General features: G+C 36.5%; 1 protein-coding gene across 2 annotated transcripts in view; it reads right to left on the bottom strand.

The window, feature by feature from the left end:
- caln1 (calneuron 1) overlaps nt 1–19816 on the bottom strand; it is a 69227-nt gene that overhangs the window by 7684 nt on the left and 41727 nt on the right. For both annotated transcript variants that reach the window (XM_065281447.2, XM_065281446.2), the window contains exon 5: nt 3501–3657. In XM_065281447.2, the coding sequence (XP_065137519.1) occupies nt 3501–3657 (157 nt within the window). The remainder of the gene's footprint in view (nt 1–3500; nt 3658–19816) is intronic.

Genomic DNA, 19816 nt, shown 5'->3' with positions numbered 1-19816 from the left:
AAATCATTGGGGTATTATGTAAGATCATGTTGCATGAAGACATTTTGTTAATTTTCTACAGCAAATATCAAAACTTAAATTTTATGAGTGGATGCAAGAGCTAAGGACTTTATTTGGACAACTTTAAAGGTGATTTTCTCCATATTTTGACTTTTTGCACCCTCAGATTACAGATTACTGTTTTGTATCTCCGGCAATGATTGTCCTATCCTAACAAACCATTTATCGATGGAAAGATGATTTCAGATGATGTATAAAAATGTACCCTTTATGACTGGTTTTGTGGTCCAGGGTCACATATTTTCTAACAAGTTACACAACACTCCCACCATTCCTGTCATTGTCTGTAATAATACTTAATTAATAATTCATTTCATTTATATAGCGCTTTTCTGCAGACCTCAAAGCGCTTTACATATAAATAGGGGAATCTCCTCATCCACCAATGTGCAGCATCCACTTGGATGATGCGACGGCAGCCATATTGCGCCAGAACGCCCACCACACACCAGCTTATCAGTGGAGAGGAGACCGAGTGATATAGCCAATTAGTATGAGGGATGATTAGTAGGCCAATGGGCAAGTTTGACCAGGATGCCGGGGCACACCCCTACTCTTTTTCGAATGACATCCTGGGATTTTTAACGACCACAGATAGTCAGGACCTCGGTTTAAAGTCTCATCCGAAACAAAATTCACACCATTGGTAAAGCTGCTTTATCATACAGAACTATTTGATACATCACAAAGCCAAAGTACCTTAAAAAAGCACAAGTATCAACAAATGGTTTATTTATAGCTGTCATTGCATATTAAGCTAGAACAGAAGCATAATAACTTTGAAAACCGTCAGACTTTAGCTATAAAAAGGCAAGCTTTTGTGTTGAAGAGAATCCGTTTTACCCGTGACTCTGAATACATTACATGGTCTCAGCATGTTGTCTGTTGTCAACACCTAATTTCAGCCCAGGTGCCGTTGTGAATGATTCATGAAGACAGAAGGTGTGGATGAGTATTGCTTTAGAGCTCTGGACATCTGTTAGTGTTGGTAGGTCAGGGAGTTATGTGATTTGCATAAGGTTTATGCTTGACCTCTTCACTGGCTTTATGGGGAAAATACAGGTGCATGCCCAAACGGTCTCCAACCAATGTTGGAGTCATGTTAATAGAGTATGTCAAAAATACTAGTGCTGGTTCATGCTAATTTAGCAAGCATTTTTGGGCTTACATCAGCATACATTTTGGTACTTGTTTGCATTGGTAGGCGTTTGATTTTGACACACCAAAATATAATTGTGGCAAACAGATTTATTTCTGTCATTAGAAAACTAAACTTTTGTTTAAAAATATATTTATTCTGAAATACAATATATTGAAGAAAAAGCAGCCAATAAGATATTAGAACAGATGTAAACTCCTTTAATGCATCTCAGGGTGAACTTAAGAAGCTTCTTGATAAAGCGAACAGTGTATGATTTTGCTAATCGTTTTAAATAAACCCCTCTATTTTCTCAAGTATTTTCTAAGTTTCCTCGGCTTCTTTTTACAGTGTACTTATAAATATAGCTTTGTAGACTACATTTATTGTTGTTGAAAGTGTCTGCTAAATGAATGAATGTAAATGTAAATATTAATTTAACTCTGTTTAACCTGTTTTAACTCATCTACCCCCATAGTCTTACTAGTTTGCAGTACAACAACAGAAATATTTTCTGATCCCCAAATATACCTTAAGCTGGCATAATCGTACAATGTGTACCCAGCTTTACTCTCAGGTTTAGTATGTGAAGCAAAGTAATGTCAAAATGTGATGCAGCATATTCTTCAGTGCGATTTGGTTACCATATACAGTATTTGCAACACCCACTCATGAGTTGCCCAACTAATTCAACAGCATTTTTAATCCTCTCATATCAAAACAAGCTTCTAAATATTCAACTTTTACTGCACCTGATGTTTAAAGAAGCTTTGATTATCAGATGGGCATCAAAGTTCCTCTTTATTACCATGAGAAATGTTGGAGATATTCATCACAAGATCACAATATCCATAGAAGTACAGTAAAAGAGTCATTATTTGATCTTATTTGCATGAAAAAAGGACATGCTGGCGGACAGAATGATAAGGAGCCATATAAAAACTCAAGAGATGCACTATGAGGTCACTTATGGCCACCATTACATTTAGCTACATATAATTAACAATCTAATGTTTGTATTGTTCATATGCCCGGCTTTCATTTCAAAGTCATTTGTGTTATTTCATTTGTGAAATGGTGACAGTAGAAGTTTTTGTGTGTGTGTGTGTGTGTGTGTGCGTGCGTGCGTGCGTGCGTGCGTGCGTGCGTTAAATACACATGATTTGCATGAAAATCTATGGCAACTGAGATATTAGTGTACTTTAAAAGTCAGAAAAGGTAGAATATTATTTAAACTGATATACAACCTCCACAAGTTTTTACATGTTTATAAAGATTAGAAATACCACAGCTGACAAATAGGGCTTCTTTTTTTAATCTCATTCTTGCCAAGAGCTATGCATTGTTTCAGTAAATTGTATACTAAAATATTTAAAATAATATTTTATATTTTTTAATTCAATAATTACATTAAACAATTAATAATTGAGGAGTTCAAATGCAAACCCCCCTATGTGCGTCTGACATGTTTTCTTGTAAATTAGCATTTTTTATCCGTCTCTTCTGTTTAGGTTCAGTAATTTCACTTTAATGGAAATGTAAAGGTTTTTAGTCAGTTATTCAAATGTCTTGTTTTCACAATAGTCACTTTAGTCATTTCATTGTTTAGTAACAAATTTGACTTTATTTAGTTGCAAAACCCTCTAAGTGCATGCAAAATCTCCACTTTTTAAAGTCTACTTCTTTGGACAAGACACAGTAACAAATGCAAAACTGAATGTAATTATTCACTGAAGTTGCATGACTAAAGATGTTTTACTATTACAACTAATGAAAGTCAGAATGTAAAAATTAACAAACTAAACCACACGTTAATGGGCGCTGTGACTGCCACATACGGGTTGTATTCAAGTCCAAGTACTCAGACAAAGGACACAAGTTTCAATGTCATCCATGGCCGTCTTGCACATCATCGTTCATCTAATTCATCTATAGTGCACTTAGAGGACATGTGCACAAATTCAACGTGACGTTTCAGAGATTCAAACATCAACGCAATATTACTGAATGCCATGAGGTCTTGGATTAGGCATATTTTAAGCGAATGTATTTCATGAACTTATGTTGAGACCATTCGGTTAATATCATTATCTCATTTTTGATGGAGGTGCCGATTCGTAGCTTTTGCATCTGAGCTCCTCAATTGTATCCTTAGGTTAAATGATCACTAGATTAATCAATCACCAATATAATCAATAGTTCAACACAACACAATGGATGAGAGCTAATCCAAATATTGTTACTTATATTCAGACTTCACAATATAACTGCTGTCCATTGCGTTAAACACAGAGACACTCACCTCCCTCAAACTCTGTTTGACAGTTCCCCGAGTTCTCGTTCAAGCTCTCCTCCTCATTGATGATGATGTTCTCGATGTCCTTCATCGTCAGGTGGTCTCGGAAGGCATGAAAAAGGATGTGCTTGAGCTCCTCCAGTGTTATCCGCTGCATGTCAAACTACATAAGAGAGGAACAACACAAGAGGACTTACTCAAACACACCTGAGCTCAAGATAAGCCTGTCTTAAAAATGCAGATTTATCCATTAATCTAAAAGGAATCTACAGTACTGTGCATTCAAACTACAGTATATATTTTATGGATATGTGTGGATTCAAACCCATGACTTTTGGCTAGCAAGGAGCTGAGTGTTTTGTTTTTGTTAACAATTTTTTAACTGAATAATAAATAAGAATGCAAAATCAATACAGGGGAAATTTAAGAGGTAAGGAGTCTAAATTTTTCACCTTTGCTTTACGATAGGACATTTATCAATACAATTAAATGCAAGAGAAATGTGATGGAAAATGTCAAGGGAACTCTTAACTCATGTTCTGTATTGAAAGCTGATTTTTATTACTCGTATCCAGAGGGCATTTATATACTCCATCATTTTAATTACCCAAGCAACATTAGTGTGAAAGACGTAAATGAAACTTTGGTGCAGCAGCGTAATGCTTTATTTGCAAGCCTTCATTAGGAACACTGGGGAGAACCGTGATACAGTTGACTACATAATTTTAATACATTACTAAATCATTCAGACTTCTCTGAATGTACCGTGATGTACGATACAGTTAGCTGGTAGATGCAGTAACTTTACCATCAGGTAAAAAAGTATTTTTTCAAATATAGCCATTCACAATACAGTAACTGTGTTCGGACTAAACACGTTGCCAACACATATAAATAGCAAAATATCATTGGATTTAACCCATTCCAATAAATTTTCACTCACAACCACCACTGGTGATGTCACATTTTAATGCACAGGGTTTTTCGATGTGCATTCTGCATTATTATAAATGCTTTTTTTTTGCACTGTAGAACAAATCTGTAGTTTTACGATAAAAATCTGACTGCTGTGTTGACAGAAAATCCCCAAAAACCTAGGAAACACATAAACAACTTTCTGCAGTTTAAAATTGTGTAAAATGCATTACATCAAAATTTGGTATATTTTACAATTCTCAACTGTATATTTCATAGCAAAGTTTTGTATATTTCAGTATCTGACATACAGTATTTGACTGTTCCAATAAATCTGCCCTGTATCTGTTTGCGGGGCTCTTACGAGTGGCGGCAGTAATGTAATTTCCAGAATGTGATTTTCTGCACTTCCAGAAAGATGACATAGCTCTTATGGCTCATGTGACAGACAAAATATACCTTTATATGCTGTGCACACCTGAGCAACTTTATTGAGATTAACAGGAAGAAAGATTTTTCTTGGTAACATACACAATCTCTGTCGACATGTTAATATTGTCTTATATTAGTATACTATAAACAAAATGATTATTATATTTGTATACTATAGTAAATATACATAATAACACATTAATGACCGTGGAATTTAAGTTTAAGTAATATTCAGAAACGTTGGTTGTGATAAAATACAGAATGGAAACCAGTTACCTGCAGCGACAGTAAAACTGCAATTCTAGTGTTGTAAATAAAGACATTTGACAGGAGAATCTGCCATTGGAGCTCATGAGGGGAGACAAAAATAATACAATAGCTGGCAAGCTAATAAATCTGACAGGTCATTAAGTATTACAGCCTCAGTATGGTCACACCTACAGTAAATTATCTTTTCAATTTACTTTAGCAAGCAAGTGTGCTATATGAGCAGTGCTTTGTAACACTGCATGTAAGGTATAGTAAACACAATAGGCAATTGAAGTGTGCAATATATTTGTGACTCTGCCTATGAAATGATATTCAGTTTTGTGATTTATTTGTTTTCAACATAAAACCTTCATACATAATGTAAAAATATGTCCTTGATATCTTTAATATTGACTGAGTTAGGTCATGTCAAAGATTAAAATCAATGGGCAAAATCAAATTTAAAGGTGCCAGAGAATGCATTGATATAATCTGTTAAATTGTTATTTGATACTTACATAAAAGGTATCTAACTTTATAGGAACATTTTACATGTCCATTTACAACCCTATTGTCCTTTGAATGAAATGGTCTATTTTTGCCCTATTTGGAAGGGTCATGAATAATAATGTTGAGCTTTGCTCTGATTGGCTCTGCTCCGAGGCTCATGCCAGTAGCTCACATTAGTAAACATGTTGGGGTGTACATTTTGACTGTTATATCACATGTCGGTGTTATGTTGAGTTTGGCTTGTTTTTCAGCAGTCTTTTGCATGCACAATTTTTACATAAAAATTAGGAAACAAACGCATTTGAAGCTCACAATAATGTACAGAGCTCTTATTATTAATCTATGGGTAGGTAAATACAGTTTCCCATTGTGTTACATCTATGGCACCTTTAATGTTCCTAATCTCATGATTAAATTGAGACTTTAGCCTGGATTTCATAAACAGGGTCACATATAGTTGGGTAGATATTTGCTTTTATATCCCTATAAAAGAGCAACTTCTACATTTTACAAGTTGCAATTGGCAGACACTTATCTAAAGCCACTTACAGTGCATTCAAGCTGAATGTTTATCTGCATACGTGTTCCCTGGAAATCAAACCCACCATCTTTGCACTGCTAACACAATGCTCTACCAACTGAGCTATGAGAACATCATCCTCTAATCAAAACAATTTTCCCCAGGATAACTGATAACCTGGAAAAATAAATCTTTCACATCACACATCTTTCCACAGAAACTTGCATAGTTTGAGCTATTATTCATGCTCATAATACAAATAGTCAGGGTTTAAATTGGGCCGGGGCCGTCCGGGGCTAAGCCCCGGCACATAGGCTGAAGGTCGCGCTCTGCTCTTGCCAGTGTACTCGCTGCGCTGGTGCGTGTGCACTGACGCAAATGGAATAATGTGTTTTCATTCATTATGGGGCATACTTACCAACGCAAGTTCAACGATTTGCGCGAGCAGATTACATACAAAGTTAATGCAAAGACGCAACCAGGCGCGTCCTCGCACGGGGCGATGAAAATGACGCGAATTGGGCGCCGCAATTGCCGCGAAAACACGCGCTTTTCCCTTTACATGCGTCTTCGCGCAAGTTATGCCAGAACTTCAAGAACATAACAAATCCCAATTTAACCCCTGCAAATAGTGTTGGTGTAGATTAAGAAATAACAGGAAATTTAATTGAGCAGATCTTTTAGGGTAAAACACCAAGGGACAGACGTGCAAGTCAGCCTATTTATATCCTAAAAGTAAAGCTGAAAAGTTTCTGGACATTCAAGAGGGAATAAGTTGGCACTAACTGCATTGATGTGACCCTCGGACAGCCGGCAGCCAAAGAGATATATTTACCTAAGGGCATCAGATTCATCTGTTTTCATTGGAGGGCATGAGAGTGGGCAGCAGACCAGCTTATTAGGAGCTCTCTTGCTAGATAACAAAATCCATTATTTCTTTCAACACTTTGTCTTTCCTGTATCTCAGATTATTTATATCTCTGTAATGGCGGCCAGAATGACCTTCAAGGCTGACCGACTGTGCTGGAGGTACAGTGTGATCTTGGTCTGGACTCGGGATGGTGTGTGTGTGAGTGTATGCAAAAATAAAAAGACTATATCCAGTGACCCATAGTCTTATCTAAGCTTTCCTGGGCTTAGAGAGGAAGGTTTTAAAAGTAAGGTTCTTAAAGATTTAAAGTAGGTGTAAAAGTATGTGACAAAAAGATCACAAAGACAGGCAGACAAAAAGATCAGACCAGCCTGATCTCACGAGAATTTGAACATTTGTACACAATAAGAGTTTGCTGTTTTGTATGAATTTCGTATTAAGTTAGCCGGGCAAAAATATACGATTAATATAAAAAATCAATAACAAAACCCCACCCCTAACCCCAAAGTCACAGGGGTCAAGGCAAATCGTACAAAAAATGTATGGATGTGGTCCTACCAATGAATACTAATTAGCCACCTCATAAAATATGTACAAATTGCCATGAGATATAGCATTGGACAAATCAGACAGACAAACAGATGAAAAGATCAGACAGAGAGACAAAAAGTCAGACAAAGACAGATAGACAGGTAAAGAGAGATAGACAGACAGACCGACCGACAAAAAGATCAGACAGGCAGACAAAAAGTCAGACAGACAGACAAAAAGTCAGAAAGACTAACAGACAAAGACAGACCGACAGACCGACAGACAGACAGACAGGAATACAAAAAGATCAGACAGGCAGACTAAAAGATCAGATAGGCAGAGAAAAAGATCAGACAAACAGACAGACAGACAGACTAAAAGATCAGATAGGCAGACAAAAAGATCAGACAGACAGACAGACAAAAAGATCATACAGGCAGACAAAAAGTCAGATAGACAGACAAAGACAGATAGACCAACAGACAGACGGACAAAAAGATCAGACATGCAGACAAAAAGATCAAACAGACAGACAGAAAGTCAGACAGACAGCCAAAAAATCAGACCAACAGACAGACAGACAAAAAAGATCAGACAGAGAGACAAAAAGTCAGACAAAGACAGATAGACAGGTAAAGAGAGATAGACAGACAGACCGACAAAAAGATCAGACAGGCAGACAAAAAGTCAGACAGACAGACAAAAAGTCAGACAGACTAACAGACAAAGACAGACCGACAGACAGACAGGAATACAAAAAGATCAGACAGGCAGACTAAAAGATTAGATAGGCAGAGAAAAAGATCAGACAAACAGACAGACAGACAGACAGACTAAAAGATCAGATAGGCAGACAAAAAGATCAGACAGACAGACAGACAAAAAGATCATACAGGCAGACAAAAAGTCAGACAGACAGACAAAAAGATCATACAGGCAGACAAAAAGTCAGACAGACAGACAAAAAGATCATACAGGCAGACAAAAAGATCAGACAGACAAACAAAAAGATCAGACAGACAGACAAAAAGATCAGACAGATGGACAAAAGATTAGACAAAAGATCAGACAGACAGACAAAGACAGATAGACCAACAGACAGACAGACAAAAAGATCAGATATGCAGACAAAAGATCAGACAGACAGACAACTGGTTTGGCCAGGCAGACAAAAAGATCAGACAGACAAACACAGTCAGACTAAAAGATCAGATAGGCAGACCAACAGACAGACAGACAGACAAAAAGATCAGACAGACAGACAGACAGACAGACAAAAAGATCAGACATGCAGACAAAAAGATCAGACAGACAGACAACAGGTTTGGCCAGGCAGACAAAAAGATCAGACAGACAAACACAGGCAGACTAAAAGATCAGATAGGCAGACAAAAAGATCAGACAGACAGACTTAAAGATCAGATAGGCAGACAAAAAGATCAGACAGACAGACTTAAAGATCAGATAGGCAGACAAAAAAGATCAGACAGACAAATAGACAAAGACAGATAAACCGACAGACAGGCTGACAAAAAGTCAGACAGACAGACAAAAAGATCAGACAGACAGACAAAAAAGATCAGACAGACAGACAAAAGATTAGACAAAAGATCAGACAGACAAAGACAGATAGACCAACAGACAGACAGACAGACAAAAAGATCAGATATGCAGACAAAAGATCAGACAGACAGACAACTGGTTTGGCCAGGCAGACAAAAAGATCAGACAGACAAACACAGGCAGACTAAAAGATCAGATAGGCAGACCAACAGACAGACAGACAAAAAGATCAGACAGACAGACAAAGACAGACAGACAAAAAGATCAGACATGCAGCCAAAAAGATCAGACAGACAGACAACTGGTTTGGCCAGGCAGACAAAAAGGTCAGACAGACAAACACTGGCAGACTAAAAGGTCAGATAGGCAGACAAAAAGATCAGACAGACACACACACAAACACAGACAGACAAAAAGATCAGACAGGCAGACTTAAAGATCAGATAGGCAGACAAATAAGATCAGACAGACAAACAGACAAAGACAGATAAACCGACAGACAGGCTGAGCAAAAAGATCAGACAGACAAAGACAGATAGACCAACAGACAAAAAGATCAGACAGGCGGACAAAAAGATCAGACATACAGACAGACAAAAGGATCAGACAGACAGACAGACAGACAGACAGACAGACAAAAAGGACAGACAGACTGAGACAGACAGATAGCATGCTTTAAAATACACAGCCACAGGTGCAGTCACAATGGTTTAACAGCGCACATCAATTTCAAAATGTTGACCAATTATGTCATAAAGGAAGCCAACCAATCAAATGAAAGATGGCCGGAGTTTCTGTTAACAGAAGACAGGCACGAATTCCAACCAATAAGATTACAGAGCCGAGCAGGGATTCCAACCAATCAAACGAAAGAACGCCAGTTTCTGCTCAATGAAGCCAAGTGCTTTATTCCCTTTATTCAATTTAATTCACACATTGTAAAAAAAAATTCAGCATAAGGTTAAAACAACGTTTTGTCAATGCAACATACTATTTTAAGTTTTTACTAGGTGATATAAATTATAAAAACAAGTTGAAATTGTTTAACTTAATTTTTTAAGTTAAAGTAATAAAATATATATTGATTTGACCAAAAAGCAGAATTTTTAACAGTGCATATTAAAGCAATGATAGGGTGATCATAACAGTTATTATACATGTGAAATGTACCCCAATCCAAACCCCCCCCCTCCCAAATCTCACCCCAGCCACAAAGCCAAAGTTGGCAACCCTGGCTAGGCAAGCAGCCAGGCAGGTTCTCTGTCTCTATAAACCAGCGCTGATCATATCGACAGTTTCTGCCTGCTCTGCACATCAGTCCATTTAACAGTAATTAGGAACACATTAATGGAATCTCCTCTGCCGCTAAAGCACTGATAGCGCTGCTCATTGATCCTGCCATCCAGCTCTACTACAAAAACACAAAACACTTCTGTAAACATGTATGTATAAGGGCGTTCAGACAGAACAAACAGAGGTTGCATGTGGATGCGTTATTTAACACAGTCCCACAAATTGTACTTTAATGTTTAATTTCATTTTGACGTATCACATATTAATCACATATTAGTCCACCTTATAGGCCGTCTACAAATGAAAGAGACTGTGTGAGCAGCTTCATGACCTGATCTGACCATTCAGCAATTTAATTTCCACACATCATCACACTTCAGCGGAACATTAATATGATCACGATCAGAAGCCCAAGAGCATTTTTGAAAAAATAATGAAGCCAAAGAACACTTTGTGTCCGGGCTGTAACCTGGGGCCGGATTCACGAAAACATTCTTAAGACAAAAAATAAGAAAGTTCTTAAGATAAATTATAAGAAGTGCGTAAGAATGTTCCTAAGTGCAATTCTCAAACATTTCTTAAGAAGTTCTCAATTTTTTTCTTAAGAATATCTTAAATTTGTGTCTTAAGAATAAAATGACAAGCTTTAAATGAATTATACCCTGCTAATGAGGTAACAATAAATGTATCCATTAATCTTTTGACTACCTTGCGATCATTAACGCGATACAAACGAGTGATGCATTAAGACTACCACAGGATGTTATTCGCTGTTGTAACAGAGGTCAGCTAGTATTAAGGCGGTGCGGTGCGTAAATATAAATCCATAATGTCCCAATCGGTCCGTCATGCGGGCCGAGCGCTCTGAGTGTGCGTGCTTCACTCTCCGTGCCCAAGGCTTTCGTCTCCCGCGCTCACGCGTCAAGAGACGGACGCGGAGGGTCAAGCGTGCCCGCAGTTTCGGAGCCCTCGACTCACATGACGGAGCGATTACCGGTCCGCCTCCCGCTAAGAGCGACTTTAAGCTGTTAAGTAATTTCATAATGAATAGGCTATTACGGAGGAAGTTACATGTTTGCTAATATTATCACTAATACTTATTTGTGTTGTATGACATATTACTGAGTAAGCTATTAAACTTCATTATATGAGTGTTGAATTCCTCTTTAAACTAATCTATGTGAAGTAAACTGATAAAATTGCCATTTCAGACTACAAAATACAACATGTCACATTTAAAACAATCACATTAACTTATAAAACATCTTACATTTTGAGATTTAAGACTACTGTAAGGTTGTCCTAACTTTAAGATGTTATTTAAGACAGTTTATTTTTCGAGAATTGGAATTCTTCTTAAGTTTTTTCTTAAGAACATACTTAAGGAAAAAAATAAGAACTTTCTTAAGAAGCTTTTTTGAGAATACAAAATATTCTTAACTTTTTTCTTAAGCTTGAATTTAAGATAAAAATGGCAGTTAAGAAGATTTTTCTTCTTAAGAATGTTTTGTGAATCCGGCCCCTGGTTATCATCCACCCTGCCGAGACTGCAAATATCATTGCCCTTGTACAACCCATGCTTGTCCGCGAAGGCACATGACAGCTCCCCTCCCATTTGATGTCCATTGATACAGCTATAAAAAGAAACTAAAGTCATTCCAACTTTATACAAAGCTATTCTTTCTCATTAAATCCCTGCTTATGGTATCTACAAACTTACTTTAGTAACCTTAAGATTTTGGTGCAAGATTGTTCTTGCGCTATAGCTGGTAGAGTACAGTATGTAGCTGACAGTGCTAGGATCACATGCAGGTTTATTTCACAGAGAATGCACAAACCATTAAAAAAGTTTATATATAAAAAAATCATATTTCATTTGGATGAATGTAAATGTAAAATCTGAATAATTCTGAAGAGTGGAAACGGTACAGTACAGTGTACAGTTAAATGAAGCTCATAATATACTGTATATATTGTAGAAGAGATTAAATCACATTGAGTAAATCAATCTGGGTTGCAATATGCAAAATATTTATGCATAATACAAGAAAAAAATGAACTTAGCTCAAGAAATGTTCTCTAAAAAACAACTTATTACATTTCTTATGCAACTTTTGCTGCTCAAGTACATTAATCTTGCTGCAAGTATGTTTTTAGTTATTTTTAATATAAAACAAGACAAGAATAAATATATTTTACAAGCAGATTAACACAGGAACTTCTAGCCAGTGCAAACTGTTTAAAGTTTTATGGTGTAAGACATACGCTACAGCAAAAGCTCATTTTGCAGTATATTTTATAAATGACAGTAGTTTGAATGTACAAGAATGAGTTAATGACTCTGAAAGATAATTACTCATGAGCTATTGTACTGCATATGCATAAAGTAAATGTATCCTGTTATATTTATAGCAGAGGGCCACTTAATCTGATACAAGGATCGTTCAAAGCACACAATCTCCTAAGAGTTTGTCATTAAGTTTGAGTCTTATTACCAACATCTTAGTAAAGCTGATCAGATCCTTGTTGTTTAAAGGAAAACACCACCGTTTTTCAATATGTTACTATGTTCTTACCTCAACTTAGACAAATTAATACATTCCTATCTTTTTTTCAATGCGTGCACTTAATCTTTGTACAGCGCGTCATGAATGTGTTAGCATTTAGCTTAGCCCCATTCATTCCTTAGGATCCAAACAGGCATGAATTTAGAAGCCACCAAACACTTCCATGTTTTTCCTATTTAAAGACTGTTACATGAGTAGCTACAGGAGTAAGTATGGCGGCACAAAATAAAACATGGCGATTTTTTTTAAACAGACTACATTGCAAATTAACTGCCCTTCCGCCATACAATATAGTTCTCATTTTTATCTGCTTAAAAAAATCGCCACGTTTTATTTTGTGCTACCATACTTGTGCAAGCAGTGACAAATCCTGTAAACCTTGTAAAAAAACACACGTTCACATCTGCATATTTCCATATCCTTTCCCCACAAAACTAAACAGATTGAACAGCATAATGTGACGTCTTGCATTTATACACAAATCTGGACACCTCACTAACATAAAAAGAAAAACGGGATAATATTTTATTAAAATCCTTCCTAAAGATTGTAAATAAAAATAAAAGAATAAATTATGTTTTTAAAGGAACATTTATTATATATTATATAATATGAAATTCTAAAATTAGCATTTTTATCAAGCTTCTATGTTTATGTTCAGTAATGGCAATGAAAATAACCTATTCATATAAAAACATGATAACAAACACCCCCCCCCACACACACACACACACCCTAAACACGTGTTTTATGTTTACTGTTAGCTTGATTAAAGTCTGATGCTGACAAGTTTGTGTTGTGAACGTCAAAATAAAGACACAGTTAACTGTCAGAAAGAAAAGTGTGTGTATTTTTTTAAATCACACATTATGTGATGATGTACCCATTGCAGGACTGTGATAGGCTGCTTTACTTGTTTTACATATATAAGCAGAACAATGAGACTTTTAAGGAGAGGTTTGTGAAATCCCTGAAATTCAGTGTTTTTACACTTCTTCTCTATCAGATCGAAAGTAACTAGTAACTAACTACTTGAGTATTTTTTCATCTACTGTAATATGCTTCGTGCACTTCAAAGTCTGCAGCCTTCAAAAACAGAGTCTTGCCTTCTTAGAAGGACCCAGCCTTCGAATTGGGATGCACCCATTGTCATTGGCTTTCTTCGTCACTTACATTTTTCTTCTTGTGCACTGGTCGGCTATGCCGGGTTTAGGGCCGGGTTTCCCAAAGCATCGTAAGGCTACAGTAAGTAGATCGTAAAAACGATCGTACGAATCATCTTAGAGTTACGGGCCGTTTCCCAAAAGCTTCGTAGCTTAAGTAGCACTTGAAAATCATCGTAGATCTACGAGTGCTCTGGAGTAATCGTTCATTCATAAGTGCATTGTAAGACAACAGTATTACAAGGTCACCTGCAGGACAACCAGCAAATTGCGCTTGCACTCCTGCAATAACGATAATGTAATGTTTTAAATGTATATTTATTAATTGGGGTTTTCTTTGTTTAAATTACTTTAATATAATATATTTAGAATTCAAATGAGTAATCAAATTTAAATGACTAAACATAAATTAATAAAGAAGGAAAACGTATTTGGTACAATTTTGGTAAAAGTTGGTACTAGCAAATTGATAAATGGTTCCTACCAATTGCTGCTATAATTCATCTAGGCTACAGTAAAAAAAAATGTTTTGAAGGGTATGGCATCTGATTAAAGAAACCAAATAAATATTTACGGTACAACGCAATAATCAATAATAATAAATAAACATAGATAATAAACAACAAATAATAATAATGATCTATACTATAATATAAAATGTAGAAGGCATTTCGCAGTGAGACGAGTCCTAACTAAATACGGAAAAGAATATTTCATTATGCGCAAATTATTAAAACATTTTAAAGTCATTTAACAATAATAAAAAATATTATACAAAATTTTAGTACACATCAGCCTAAATAAGCTTCTGCTACAAAGTCGAGTCATTCTATTGGTGCCATTTCAGCACTTGACAAACGGATAGCGACTCGTAAGTAGCACTTTAAACCCAGTTGTGAGCGATCGTTACACGTGCATCTTTGGGAAACGCACGTAAATGAACAACGAATGTTCGTTAAGTAGCTCGTAGAAAGCACTCTTAAGTGCTAAGTTCAATCGTTATCGGGAAACCCAGCCCTGAATGATCCGACACCCAGACAAGCGCCACAAGCAGCTTAAGAAAAAAGGCCATGGTGATTAAGTAATAAAATTAAGTCAACGATCAAAACCTGTCCAACCATCTCGGTGTGCACATAGTTTTAAACAACAGGAATTATTACACAAAAGTCTTCACAGAAGGTGTGCGAAGGTATTGGGCAATTCGGCAGTAAACAATTGTAACTTTCGTTTTGAAACAGTGTGCAGAGTGTTATGATTGGCCAGAAGCTATCAGCACGTTCTGATGTCGTCCACACTCAGGGAGAAAGATGTGACCTCATACAATATCTACAGTGTGTTCAACAATGAATGTGCCTGAGGCAGGCCTATCCCAAAATCCCTCCTCTAGCCAGAAGCTTTCACTATGCCGTTACACATAAAGCATTTCGATGAAAGATGCTGTGCAGAAATCGACGGGACAGATGGTTGACGTCAATGATGGAAAATATGCCAAAAATGTCACATTAAACCATCTCCACGTGTATTAATCAGAATGATTGTTTAAAATCTATTCTTGGACTCTTTCGATCCGCTTCAGTCCACGAATATCCAGCACAGGTCCGGCATGATTCATCTGCTGCTGGTCAATTAGTCTGTGCTTACCAGAATGCAAATGATTATGACCTTTGCATGCTATCAGTGTCTGAAATAGAGATGGCGACTGAATGCAGAAGGTTTCTGTAGCGCCTGTAGCTCCTCCTACAAGTATACATACTGAGTCTATTAACTGATGCAGTATCATCTCATTCGTTTTCATTATGTAAACTGTCAGTAAGCCATAATGGAGAAAAAACCATTACTGTATGTCACAAATGCAATACAAGTTACTCATAAGACAGATCAAAGCTCTTTGGTGATATTTCTTTGAAAGCTGAAAGCAATTTAAAAGCTGTTGAACTGTTCGAAGTCTCTCAAAATGGCAACATGGAGAACGGAAATACCTGAAATCTTTATTATTTATCCATGATATGATAGCAATCAGGCTCAAGTTTCCTAAATTTTAAGATTTTTAAAAAATACCTCCTTTCTGTAGATGTCCTAAAGTCTCAAACTGTCTGCTTTAATATGAACCCAAATATTTATCATGCAAAACTATTAAAACTGAATGATCTAATATAGGCAATCTACATTACCTTAATAATTGTTTGTGTATATAAATGAAACATAACTGAGACACTTTTATATCTTCTGAGTATATGAAGAGATTAGACATCAGTTTGAACGTTCAAGTTTCAGAAGTAAACGCATACACATGCTGTAATCGAATAAAAACAATATGCGGCTGTCATTACTCTTTGTTTTACGACAGAATGTTAAGGTGAGGAATTACAAATGAGCTGAGTCTCAGCACGTATCTCCAGCTAAAGAGATGCATTTGTCAGTGTGCCAGTCTCGACCCATTTCCATATCTGAAATTAAAATGGGCTCCACGGAAACGTCGGCGTCCCTTTGACACACTGCTTTAATATGCACACAGTGCCAAACGCTGGCGCTCGTGACAATAAAGACCGAATACATCCCACCAATACATGTAAATTTATACACACTCGCTGGCCGGCCAGCACTCGTGTGGACACCGCAGTCAATCTGCACAGTATTAAAAAGCACAAACTATGAGCATGCTAAACAAACAGCAGGCCTTGTATGCTTGATTCTTTCCTTGCACGGTCACAACACTCAGCCTTGACATAAATCATTTAATTTTTAAAGATTCATAACCTTAATATCAAACCTGTATGACTTCCTTCCTTCTGTGGATCATAAAGACTCCCAATCAAGCTTCCACAATAAAAGAATATCACACAGATCTTAAACGAAATGAGGATGAGTAGCAGCATTTTCACATATCACTGTTTTGTTGAAGCACAAATAGTATGACAGACACAATGAATCAATACAGTCATTCAACATGAATAAATCAAAGCTAAACATCATCTTTTTCATATATGACAATTCAAAATCTCCCAAAGTCAACACGGCACATGATTCCCAACGATCACCTTGCAAAGGCTTTGCCGTGCTGCTCAAATGGGAACGTTAATTTAATGTGCCACCATGTTTATACTTGGAGCTGTTATTGTCTGTTTACATTACATACACAAAGTATAGTCTCAGCCTCAGATGTCACTCCAATAGCACACTTAAAGGGGACATATCATGAAAATCTGACTTTTTTCATGTTTAAGTGCTATAATTGGATCCCCAGTGCTTGTATCAACCTAGAAAATGTGAGAAAATAACAACCCAGTAACTTAGTTTTGATAAAGCATTCTTTGCAAGTGGCTCCCCTTGTGATTTCAGAAGGGTATAATACCACCCCCTTTTTTGCTCCCACCTACAGTGGGGATTTTAACATGCTATAATAAATTATCTATGGGGTATTTTGAGCTAGAATTTTACATATGTACTTTGGGGAAACCGAAGATTTATTTGACATCTTAAAAAGTCTTGAGAAATGTCTCCTTTAACTGGAAACACTGTAGCAGCTTTGAAATTGTCCTCTGATTGGTTAAATTATACAGTATTTCTGGGATAAGTGTGTTGCATTCTTTAACAGTTCACTAGAAACAACACAAAACCGTCTGATTAAAAAAGAAAGCTGTCATGTTTACATCTGTGATAATGCTTCATGAATATTGAATAAACTCTGCATTTTCTAAAAGTATGCAATGTTCAAAGTCTTTAAAAGATGTCCAAGAATTTAGCTTAAAGCAAAAGTAAAGCATTGCGTTAGATTACTCGCAAGATTTAAATTCATGCAAATTTCCACTTGAGTTGAATATTTTTAACTTTTGAGGTGAATAGTAAATTAAATAAATTCAAATAAATTAAAGGATAATTTGTATTCTTTGGTGAACTACTCCTTTAACTCTTTCATCGCCATTGACAAATTATCTTGTAAATTAAGAGAAAACATTTCCCTGCCAATGCCGCTTCCCTGACACGTTTTTACCATAATCTATAATTTTGCTATTATCCACTAGATGATGATCTTACCCAATTTATAAAAAATTGAAACATCTGCTAATTCACAAACATTTTTAACTCCGTGTATGTTTTGATAATCGTTCTGAATCTGATCTCTAACAAAATTCCTTTACAAAAATGCAATTATTTCAGCTTTTTGCTCAAAATTGGGTATTTTTGAAGAAACCGACCCATATTAACTCTTTCACCGCCAGCGTTTTTAAAAAAAGTTGCCAGCCAGCGCCAGCGTTTTTCATGATTTAAAAAGTTGCGGAAGGGCGCCTCCTGGTGGATAATAGCGGTATTGCGTAAAGACGGAAAATCTCGTCATTGGCGGGGAAGCGTTTTCTCTTAATTGACGAGATATCTCGTCAATGGCGGGGAAAGAGTTAAGGAGGTTATAAAAAGAGAAAAAAAATTAGATACGATAAAACGTTTTTCCCCGTTGTGTTTGTTTGTTTGTTTGAAAGCAGAGGGTCTGTTTTTTCATTTGCTATATGTGCATGTCTAGGGGTGGGCGATAAACCGGTAGACAAAATTAACCGGTAGAAATTTGTCAACCGGTAGAGATTTTGGACTATCGTTTCTATCGAGGTTACGTGCCCACGTCACGCTCCTGTGCGTGTGGTCGCGAAAACGTAACGTTTGTACACGTATTTAAGCACTGCAGTTTTAAAACAAGTTATTTTAAGCCATTGAAACACAGACAACAGATCTGTATGCGTGCGTTCTTTCTGTGTGTCAGGAGCGGACAAGTCGCGCAACCGCTGCTCTTTCTGTCTGTGAGGAGCGCGCAAGTCGCGCGACCTCTGCTTATTAAGCTCGTGAGCATTTTTCCCGCTTTATTGGCCTTAAATACACATATGCGTCAAAATTCCCGTCTTTGCAAGCATCCTCATAAACACGACCAGTTAGGTCTTAAGAGAAAGTAAACAGCTAAAAGAGAAAGCGCATGTGTAACAGTGTATTGGATCCGGACTTTGGTCTTAAAGGGGAAGTTACCTAATTTTGCTCCTGTCTGTCACTCGTGTTAATCAAACAGCATTGAGAAAAAAATCTCTCGCTCCTGATTAAATCACTTTTCTACCTTAAATAAAAATATATATAGGCCTATACATACATGCATAATTATTTATTATCATTCTTATTGACTGTGTATCTTCAGAGAGCTTGAGTTTTGTTTGTTTTTATCTTCTTTCTATGCTTGTATATGTTTTTTGTGAGAATTATGAACATTTCTATGGTATTAAAGATTTAAACCTTATTAAAACATAAAAAACTCTACCGTGATACATATCGTTATCATGATATAAAATTAATCCTATCGTGATAGAAGATTTTGGTCATATCGCCCACCCCTATGCATGTCTATATATTTATAGAAGAACATTTCCTGGAAGGCATTTTGTGAAACTTTTGTGAAATTCGCAAAAGAAATGCTGGTGGGCATTTTTTTTTTTTTTAAAAGGCTGCCGGGGAATGAGAGATTCACCTTCCTAAAGGGACAGTTTACCCAAAATCAAAGTCATCAGTTATTTCTCCTAATCTCAACGGAACACAAAAGATGTGTAGGTTGTTAAGATGTTATTACACAAAACTGAATAGGGACTAAAACTGCAAAAAGATCATCTAAGCAAAACTAAGCAAACACAATTACATTGCAAGGCTTCTGAAGCAGAAAGCTTTGAGTGAGGAGCAGAAAG

The sequence above is a fragment of the Paramisgurnus dabryanus genome, chromosome 8 (assembly GCF_030506205.2).
Source record: "Paramisgurnus dabryanus chromosome 8, PD_genome_1.1, whole genome shotgun sequence".
Taxonomy (NCBI): domain Eukaryota; kingdom Metazoa; phylum Chordata; class Actinopteri; order Cypriniformes; family Cobitidae; genus Paramisgurnus; species Paramisgurnus dabryanus.
The sequence above is the reverse complement of the archived record's forward strand: the minus strand, read 5'-3'. Positions and strand labels throughout refer to the sequence as shown.